The 10,999-nt window shown below is 47.2% G+C and overlaps 1 protein-coding gene across 1 annotated transcript; it reads right to left on the bottom strand.

The window, feature by feature from the left end:
* Window positions 1-222: 222 nt before the first annotated feature.
* Window positions 223-4,619, bottom strand: LOC140185291 (uncharacterized). The gene is given in 2 exon segments (XM_072238675.1): window positions 223-2,931; window positions 2,934-4,619. Coding segments are annotated over 2 exon segments (1,899 nt in total). The 5' UTR covers window positions 4,525-4,619; the 3' UTR covers window positions 223-2,623.
* Window positions 4,620-10,999: the final 6,380 nt, after the last annotated feature.

Genomic DNA, 10,999 nt, shown 5'->3' with positions numbered 1-10,999 from the left:
AAATAACCTGCCCTGAAACCACTGCCTTTAATGCTCAATTGGCGAACTTGAGTGAATTCCGTCCTCTCAAGCTTCTGATCTCTCCGATTAACGATGGGTCAAAGCCCGGCAGGGTGACACAAGGATGAATGACTGATTGAAACCCATCTCACATTCAGAGCAGGTGACCACCCTCACCACAGTGTGAACCCGCCACTGTCTCTGCAGTGTGGATGAGTGTGTGAATGCCTTCCCACAGTCTGAGCAGGACAACGTCCTCTCACTGCTGAAAACAGTCTGGTGTGCAGTCAGGCGAGATGAAAGTGTGAATTCATTCCCAGTTGGAACACGTGAACGGCTTCTACCCAGTGTGAACTCGCTGATGTTCATTCAGTTGAGATGACTGAGTGAATTCCTTCCCGCAGTCTGAGCAGTTGTACAGTTTCTCCCCTATGTATACGTGCGGAGTTCATTCAATACCGGATGACCGGCAAGACCTCTCTCAGAAAGGGGTATCCTTGGTCGCTCCAATAGTGTTGTAAGTAATCCTGGAGTAACAAACATCAGCCTCATCGGTCCAAAATGCATTTTCATGTCCCAACATCTTCTCAGTTAAGTTTCATTTCCATTCCTCAGACTTTCCGGCAAGTTCGGGGGTTCCTGTCCTCCAAAACGTAGCATGACAGGTTTGGAGAGGGGGCACCACACAGAGCTGTATTTGAATGCTCGCAGCATAAGAAATAAAGTGGATGGTCTTGAAACTCAGCTAGATTGGCAATATGACGTTGTGGCCAAACCTGAAACTTGGCTAAAGGATGGCTGCCACTGGGTAAAAGAGAGTTGAGAATAGATATACGACCAATAGAAAATGACAAGGGAGATATTGTGATGGGAGGCACAGAGATGGCAGAGGAACTGAATGCGTATTTTGCATGATTCTTCACGGTGGAAGACATCTGCAGTACTGAATATCGGACATTCAAGAGTGTCAGGAAAGTGAAGCACATGCAGTGAAAGTTACAACTGAGAAGGTGCTCAGGAAGGTTAAAGGTCTGAGGGTGGATAAATCTCCTGGACCTGATGGAATGCACCTTCGGGTTCTGAAGGAAATAGCTGCAGAGATTTCGTAGGGATTACTAAAGATCTTTCAAGAATCGATAGATTCTGGCATAGTACCTGATGACTGGAAAATTACAAATGTTACTCCGCTATTTAAGAAGGGTGGGAGGCAGCAGAAAAGAAACTACAGACCTGAAAGCCTGACTTCAGTGGTTGGGAAGTTGCTGGAATCAATTGTTACGGATGAGATTACGGAGTACTGGGAGGCACATGACAGGATAGGCCAAAGCCTGCGTGGTTTCCTGAAAGGAAAATCCTGCCTTACTAACCTACTGCAATTCTTTGCGGAAATTACAAGTTGGGTGGACAAAGGAGATGTAGTTGATGCGGTATACTTGGATTTTCAGGGGCCTTTGAAAGGTGCTGCACATGAGGCTGCTTAGCAAGATAAATCCCATGGAGTTAGAGGGAATTCACTACCATGGTTGGAGCATTGGCTGATCAACAGAAAACAGAGTGGGAATAAAGGGATCCTATTCTGGCTGGCTGCCAGTTACCACTGGAGTTCCACTGTGGTCGATGTTGAGACCACTGCTTTTTATGATGTATGTCAATGACTTGGACTATTGGATTAATGGATTTGTGGAAAAATTTGTCGACGATACAAAGATAGGTGGCGGAGCAGGTAGTGCTGAGGAAACAGAGTGCCGGCAGAGAGATTTAGATAGTTTCAGGGAATGGGCCAAGAAGTAGTTAATGAAATACAATGTTGGAAGGTGTATGGTCGTGCATATTGGTGAAAGAAATAAACAGGCAGACAATTATTTAGATTGGGAGAGAATTCAAAATGCAGAGCTGGAAAGGAACTTGTAAGTCCTTGTGCAGGATACCCTAAAGGTTAACCTCCAGGCTGAGTCGGTGGTGAAGAAGGTGAATGCAATGGTGGCATTCATTTCTCGAGGTACAGAATATAAGAGCAGGGATGTGATGTTGAGGCTCTATAAGGCTCTCATGAGACCACACTTGGGAGTATTGGGAGCAGTGAGCTCCTTATTTTAGAATGGATGTACTGACATTGCAGGGGGTTCAGAGAAGATTCACAAGAATGATTCCAGGAATGAAAGAGTTACCATACGAGAAGCATCTGTCTTCTCTTGGGCTGTATTCCCCGGAGTTCAGGAGAACGGTGGTCGGAAGGGGAATCTCATTGAAACATTCTGAATGTTAAAAGCTCTGAACAGATTAGATATGGGAAAGTTATTCTCCATGGGAGGGGAGTCTATGACAAGAGGGCACAACTTCAGGATTGGAGGACATCCATTTAGAACGGAGATGAGGAGAACTTACTTTTCTCAGACGGTGGTAAATTTGTGGAATTTGTTGCCACAATCAACTGTGGAGGCCAAGTCATTTGGCGCATATGAGCCAGAGAGAGATAGGTTCTTGATTAGCCAGGGCATCAAAGGGTATGGGGAGAAGGCAGGGGAGTGGGGATGACTGGAAAGAATTGGATCAGCCCATGACTGAATGGTGGAGCAGCCTTGAAAGGCCGAATGGCCTACTTCTGCTCCTATATCTTATAGTCTTAATTGAGTTGTCTAAGTGAATCCTTTCCCACATTCAGAACAGGTGAGTGGCACCCCCCAGTGTGAATTCGCTGATGTATTTTAAACTCAGACGACCGAGTGAATTCCTTCCCACAATCTGAGCAGGTGAGGAGTTTCTCCCTCGTGTGAATTCGGTAGTGGCTCACAAGTTTGGATGACAGAGTGAATCCCTTCCCACATTCAGAGCAGCTGAATGGTCTCTCCCCAGTGTGATCTCGCTGATGTACCTTCAGTTGAAATGACCGAGCAAAACCCTTCCCACATTCAGAGCATCTGAATGGCCTCCCCCGAGTTGAACAAACTGATGTTTCTTGAGTTGAGATGACTCAATGAATCCCTTCCCACATTCAGAACACGTGAATGGCCTCTCCCCAGTGTGAACTCGCTGATGTACCTTCAGTCGAGATGACCCAGTGAATCTTTTCCCACATTCAGAGCAGCTGAATGGTTTCTCCCCAGTGTGAACTCGCTGATGTAGCTTCAGTTGACATGACCGAGTGAATCCCTTACCACATTCAGAGCAGCTGAAAGGTTTCTCCCCAGTGTGGAATCGCTGATGCACCTTCAGTTGAGATGACCGAGTGAATCCCTTCCCACAAACTGAGCAAGTGAATGGCCATTCCCCAGTGTGAAGTCGCTGATGTTCCTTCAGTTGAGCTGAATGGGTGAATCCCATCCCACATTCAGAGCAGATGAATGGTTTCTCCCCAGTGTGATCTAACTGGTGTGTCAGTAGTTGAGAATGCCGAATGAATCCTTTCCCACAGTCTGAGCAGGTGAACGGCCTCTCCGCAGTGTGAACAAACTGATGTTCTTTCAGCTGACTTGAATAGGTGAATCCCTTCCCACATTGTGAGCAGATGAATGGTTTCTCCCCAGTGTGAATTCGCTGGTGTTTCAAGAGCTGAGATGAAGAAATGAATCCTTTCCCACATTCAGAGCAGCTGAACGGCCTCTCCCCAGTGTGAACTCGCTGATGTATCTTCAGTTGAGATGACCGAGAAAATACCTTTCTACATTCAGAGCAAGTGAATGGCTTCTCCCCAGTGTGGACTTGCTGATGTTCCTTCAGTTGACATTGCCAAGTGAATCCCTTCCCACATTCAGAGCATGTGAATGGTTTCTCCCCAGTGTGATCTAACTGGTGTGTCAGCAGATGAGAATGCCAAATGAATCCTTTCCCACAGTCTGAGCAGGTGAACGGTCTCTCCGCAGTGTGAACAAACTGATGTTCTTTCAGATGAGCTGAATCGGTGAATCCCTTCCCACATTCAGAGCAGATGAATGGTTTCACACCAGTGTGAATTTGCTGGTGTTTCAAGAGCTGAGATGAATGAATGAATCCTTTCCCACATTCAGAGCAGCTGAATGGCTTCTCCCCAGTGTGAACTCGCTGATGTACCTTCAGTTCAGATGACCGAGCAAATCCCTTCCCACATTCAGAGCAAGTGAACGGCTTTTCCCCAGTGTGAACTCGCTGGTGTCTCTGTCGATTGGACGAGTGAGTGAATCCCTTCCCACAGTCTGAGCAGGTGAATAGCCTCTCCTTAGTGTGAACTCGCCGATGACTCTGTAGTGCAGAAAAGCGAATGAATCCCTTCCCACAGTCTGAGCAGATGAATGGCCTCTCCCCAGTGTGAAGTCGCTGATGTGTCTGGAGTTGAGAACGCTGATTGAATCCCTTCCCACAGTCTGAGCAGGTGAATGGTCTCTCTCCAGTGTGAACTAACTGATGTTGTAGCAGGTCGTTTGACTGAATGAATCCCTTCCCACAGTCTGAGCAGGTGAATGGCCTCTTCCCAGTGTGAACTCGCTGGTGCCTATGTAGTGTGGACGAATGAGTGAATCCCTTCCCACAGTCTGAGCAGGTGAACGGCATCTTTTCAGTGTGAACGAGCTGGTGTTCATTCAGTTGAGATGATTGAGTGAACCCTTTCCCACATTCAGAGCAGGCGAATGACTTCTGTCCAGTGTGAGCTCGCTGGTGTCACTGTGGCGTGGTTGAGTGTGTGAATGCCTTCCCACCGTCCGAGCAGGTCAATGTCCTCTCACTGGTGAATTTTCTGATATACCTTTAGCATCAATAACAGAATGGCTTCCCGCTTGCAGAACAGGTGGAGCATCTCACTATGGTGTGAACTTGCTGACGTATCTTCAGACTGGATGACTGAGTGGTTCCCCTCCCTCACACAGAGCGGGTGAATGGCCTTTCCCCACTGTGAACTCACTGGCGTGTCTGCGGGTAGCCTGTGAGTGAATCTCTTTCCACACTGAGAGAAGGAGAATGATATCTACTGCGAACAATTCTCTGGCAATTCAGAAAGTCAGACGTTTGAATCCCTTGTACAATTGATGCAGTTGAAGAACTGATCTCCAGTGAACATATGCTGGAGTGTTCTCAGCTCCCGGTTCCAGTGAATTTCACAGAGTAAAAACAGAAAACTTCATCTCAGAGACAGAATACATTACCAGGTGGGATGAGATATTTCTTCACCTCCAAGAATCAACACCAGATGTGCTGGTGTTGCAAAGAATAAATTTGGTCGCTCCTTAAATATCCAGACAGCAAAACTGATTTGTTGTTGTGTTTGAGATTCCCGTACACAAGTGTTCTGCCATTTCAAACCTGTAAAGATATTTGCAAAAGACATCAATGGGTGAAGGACAATATTTCAGGAGAGATTTCAGTCTGTGGTGAGAACATAAGAAATAGGAGCAGGAGTCGGCCATCTGGCCCTTTGAGCCTGATCTGCCATTGAATAAGATCATGGCTGATCTGGCCATGGACTCATCTCCACCGACCTGCCTTTTCCCCATAACCCTTAATTCCCCAACTACGCAAAAATCTATCCAATCTTGTCTTAAATATATTTACTGAGGTAGCCTCCACTCCTTCATTGGGCAGAGAAATCTGCAGATTCACCACTCTCTGGGAAAAGCAGTTCCTCCTCATCTCCATCCCAACTTCCCCCAAATCTTGAGGCAATGTCCTCTAGTTCTAGTCTCATCTACCAGTGGGAACAACTTTCCTGCCTCTGTCTTATCTATTCCTTCCATAATTTTACATGTTTCTATATGATATCCTGGCATCACAATTTTACCAACTTCAACACAAGTTGGGGGTACTCAACCCCAGGATACTGTGAGAAGTGAGGGAGGAAATTGCTGCGCCTCTGGCGATGATCTTTGCATATCAATAGGGAGAGGAAAAGTACCAGAGGATTAGAAGACATTCTTCCCTTTTCAAAAAAGGGAGTAGAGACAAGCCAGGAAATTACAGACCAGTGGTTCTTACTTCAGTGGAGGGCAAGTTGTTGGAGAAGCTCCTGAGAGGCAGGATTTATGAGCATTTGTAGAAGCATAATCTGACGTGGGATAGTCAGCATGGCTCTGTCTGGGGCAGATCATGCCTTACAAACCTGACTGAATTCTTTGAGGATGTAACAAAACACACTGATGAAGGTAGAGCATTGGATGTAGTGTACATGGCTTTCAGTAAGACTTTTGATAAGATTCCTCATGCGAGGCTCATTCAGAAAGTAATGAGGCAAGGATCCAAGCAGACCTTGCTTTGTGGATCCAGAATTGGCTTGCCCACAGAAGCCAAAGGTGGCTGTAGGTGGTATGTATACTGCATGGAGGACGGTGACCAGTGGTGTTCCACAGGGATGTGTTCTGAGACTCCTTCTCTTTGTGATGTTTATAAATGATCTTGATGAGGAAGGAGAAGGGTGCTGATGACACAAAAGTTGAGGGTGTTGTGAAGAGTCTGGACAGTTCTCCAGAGGTCACAGCAGGATGCAGATAGGATGCAGAACTGGCAGATGGAGTTCAACCCAGATAAGGGTGCTGTGGTTTATTTTGGTGCATCACATTTGAAGACAGAATACAATATTATGTTGGGACTATTGACAATGTGGTGGATCAGTGACATCTTGTGGTCCATGTCAGTTTTACACCCAAAGCTGCAGTGCTGATTGACATTGTTGTGAAGAAGGCCTTCATCAACCATGGAACTGAGTTCAAGATCGGTAAGGTAATGTTACAGCTATATAAGACTTTCTTAAAACCCACACAGTACAGTTACCTCATTACAGGAAGGATGTGGATACTGTGGAAAGACTGCAGAGGAGATTTACAAGGATGTTGCATGGAATGGAGAACATGCCTTATGAGAATAGGTTGAGTGAAGTTTGGAGCGATGGAAGATGAGAGGTGACCTGACAGATGTGTATAAGATGATGAAAGGCATTGATTGTGTGGATAGCCAGAGACATTTTTCCTAAGGCTGAATTGGCAAACACGAGGGGCATAGTTTTAAGGTGTTGGAAGTAGGGTCAAAGGGGATGTCAGAGGTAGGTTTTTCACACAGAGAGTAGTAGGTGCATGGAACGCACTGCCAGCGATGATGGTAGAGGCAGATACCATGGAGTCTTTTGAGAGACTGTTAGATATGTACATGGAGCTCAGGAAAACAGAGTGCAATGCGGTTGGGAAATCCGAGGCAGTTTCTAGAATAGGTTACATGGACGGCACAACACTGTGGGCCGAAGGGCCTGTAATATATTGTAGATTTCTATGTTTCTATATGCACTCATCTGCGAACAAGGCACGGATCAGACATTCTGACTGACCATCAAATTCTCTGACTGTATTCCTGTCTGTGTGAGAATGGGCTATTTCTGACTTCAGTCAACCTAAAACTTGGCTCAATATGTCTCGGTCATTTGGTATTATTTCAAGTTCTGGCCATGCTCCACAACACTACAAAGAGCACTTGTTTCCACATGTATGATCCTGGAGATTTACTAATTATTTGGATCGCCTCCCACCAGCTGATTGACAGTGAGGAACCCATCGATGGCAATGCCAATTAATATAAAGTGGAGGGCAGTGGCTATTCTCATTGGAGTGCGGCACTTTTGTGATATAAAAGCCACAAGTCACTTGTCATCGAGGCAAAGGTGTTTCATATCGTTATTTACTCGGAGAGAACTAAATCTGACGGAAGGTTTTAATTCCATACAGCTCTAATTGACATTTTCACTGACTGGAAGGTAAACTCTTCAACCGAGATTAACTGGGAACTATATTTTTGTTCCGAGTTACTAATCCTCAGATTTACATAGCTGAAACACGGCAGTGTTTGGGAGATACACTCGCTCCCATTTCCTTCGACTGTACGGGAACAACGCTTGGTAGTATCATCCATGGCTGCCTCTTTACCCAGAAGGCCCCACGATCGAGAAACCTGTCTGTCAGCCACCGAACAATAAAGCGATGCGCATGCGCCGCAGAAACGGCGGCGGCCCACCGCTCATTAGCCGAAAGCCTGGCGGCACTGGGTGCGGATCGTGGGGCTGAGAAAGAGGGAACGGACCGGGACTGTCCTGGGGTGCAGGACCAGTGCGCCAGCAGCTCACAGTAATAGCCCGTCAATCACGTTTCAGACGCCGCTGATTAATTCCCCACCGGAGACCCCTCCTACCTGCGGCCGGTCTTTGCGAGCCTCTCGACCACGGAGCGCATGCGCGATATTTGGGCTTACCTCATACCTCTGCGCATGCGCGTGTGAGCAAACGGAAGAAAATCTGCAGATGCCGAAATCCAAAACAACAGACGGAAAATGCTGGAGGAAAGTCAGGGAGGCAGACAGCAACTATGGAGAGAAGTGAACAGTCGGCCTTTCAGACCCAGACCATTCTTCAGCACTGGAAAGGAAGGGAGGGAGTCAGAATGTGGGGCAGGTGAGGTGATAGGGTAAACCGGGAGAGGGGAAGGAGTGAAGTAAAGAGCTGGGAAGTTGATTGTTGAGAGATAAAGGGCTGGAGAATAATAATAATAATAAATACTCTATTGATTCCGAGTGGGAAATTCATTCGTTTCAGCGGCAGCATCTAAAAGCACAGCAAGCAGCGGGCTGACTTTACTGAAAATAAAGTGAAGAATAATAATATACACAATAACACTGTATCAGTGTGCAATAATAATGTTTGAAACAACAATGCAGAGACTATTGAACTATGATGTGTATTCACCTGTCGCAGAAGATTTTTGTTACGATCCTTGTGAGGGCGGAGCTGAGTGAGTTTGTTCAAAAGGGGTCGGGGGCTTTGCTGCCTATTCAGTAGGTCATGGAGAGGATGTTCCGGTTGTCCAGAATCGATAACAGTTTGATCAGTGACATCCACTCCAACATTCACTCGAAAGAGTCGGGGTTGTGGCCAAGGATGGATCCAACCTTTCTGATGAGTTTATTATTCTTTCCCAACGTAAAGCAGCGAAGAAGACTGCACTCGCTACAACAGACTGGTAAAAGATCTGCCACATCCTGCCTCACGTGTTCAAGGATCTCGGCTTCCTTAGAAAATAGAGTCTGCTCATCCCCTTCTTTTAAACAGCCTTGGTGTTGGTTTTCCAGTCATGTCTCTAGCCGAGGCGAACACCCAGGTCGTTGTCCTCCTCCGCCATCGCAACTTCTTCTCCCAGAATGTACCCAGGACTCATCACAGTCCTCTTCCTCCTAAAATCTATCACCATTTCCCTGGTTTTGACCACGTTCAGGAGCAGTTGATTCTTCCCTCACTATTCCACAATCCTGTTAAACCAGCCCTCTGTACCCCGAGTCCTGCCCATCTCTGATGCACCCAACTACGGCAGAGCCATCAGAGAACATCTTTAAGTGGCCAGACTCAGAGTTGCACTGAAAGTCTGAGGCGTTCAGTGTGAACAGAAACGGAGACGGGACAGTCCCTTGTGGGGCTCCAGTGCCACCCACCTCCACCGCAGGCAGAGAACCACCCAGCGGTACAGACTGGGGTCTATCTGTCAGGAAGGCAGTAATCCAGGAGATAGTGAATTTGTCTACACCCACCCTTGCTCAGACAACGTGGCTGGATTTTATTGAAGACATTAAAGAGATCAAAAAGAGTGACTCTCACAATGCCAGCAGCATCATCCCGGTGGGAGTGAGCTCGTTGCAACAGGGAGATGATGGTATCATCCGCTCCCTCCTGAGGTTGGTAGGGAAACTGTAGAGGATCCGAGGTAAGTCTGGACCGGCCTCTGCATCACCTTCATCATATGAGGTGTGAGGGCAATTGGTCTGTAGTGATTGTCGTCATTAAGTTCAGATAATTACCATACTGGGTAAAGGACCAAGGCAGGAATTATTCCACATCTTTTCCTGACTCGGTCTCAGATTGTCAGGGTGCACCAAAATACCAGACAGCAGGCTCGTACAGGCTTTCAGTACCCTGGGGATGATACTGTCGGGGTCAGCAAATGTAGTCTCTCCGGCTGTCTCCTACCCAGACCTACATTCACTGTCCATCTCCCTGATGGCCTCATCCACACGGGGTACACCGAGATACAGCTCCTGAGAGACCGTGTTAGGGATCTGGAGCTGCGGTTCGATGACCTACAGCTTATTGGAGAGAGTGAACAGGGGATGGAGCGGAGCTACAGGGAGTCAGTCACCCCGAGGCTGCAGGAGTTAGATAAGAGGGTGACGGTCAGGAGAGTGAAGGGAAGAGCTCAGGTAGTGGAGGTGTCCCCTGTGGCCTTACCCCTCAGTAATATGTTTCTCGTTATGAATACGATTGAGGGGATGACCTGACAGGACGAACATGGCGATCGGGTCTCCGGCACTGAGCCTGGTTCCGTGCTGCAGAAGAGAAAGAGGAAGATGAGGAATGCGGTTGTCAATAGGGGATCCCATAGTGAGGGGAACAGACAGGAGGTTCTGACAGCCTCATAGAGATACCCGCATGGTGTGTTCCATCCCAGGTGCCAGGATACGGGATGTCTCGGATCGAGTGCAGAGTATTCTGAAGGGAGAGGGTGAACAGCCAGAAGTCTTGGTACCAATGACACAGGTAGAAAAAGGGAAGAGGTCCTGAAGAGAGAATTCAGGGAGTTAGGTAGGAAGCTCAAAAGCAGGACCTCTGGGGTAGTAATCTCAGGATTGCTGCCTGTGCCACATGCTAGCGAGCGCAAGAATAGGATGATCAGGCGTATTAATGTGTGGCTGACAGACTGGTGTAGGGGGCAGGGCTTCAGATTCCTGGATCACTGGGGCCTCTTCTGGGGGAGATCCGACCTGTACAAAAAGAACGGGTTACACCTGAACCCAAAGAGGTCCAATTTCCATGTGGGCAACCTTTAATAGGCTGTTAGAGAAGGTTCAAACTAATGTTGTAGGGGTGTGGGAACCGAGCCAATGGGAAAACAGAAATAAATCAAAGATAGCGTGCAACAGAGATAATCGAAAGAACGGGCAGGAGATGAGGCATAACCACAGGGTAGATGAGTTGAAGGGCAATAATGACATGGTGCAGTTAAAACAGAAAGCA

This window comes from Mobula birostris, chromosome 20 (genome assembly GCF_030028105.1).
Source record: "Mobula birostris isolate sMobBir1 chromosome 20, sMobBir1.hap1, whole genome shotgun sequence".
Classification (NCBI taxonomy): Eukaryota; Metazoa; Chordata; class Chondrichthyes; order Myliobatiformes; family Myliobatidae; genus Mobula; species Mobula birostris.
This window is presented reverse-complemented; position numbering and strand designations above follow the sequence as displayed.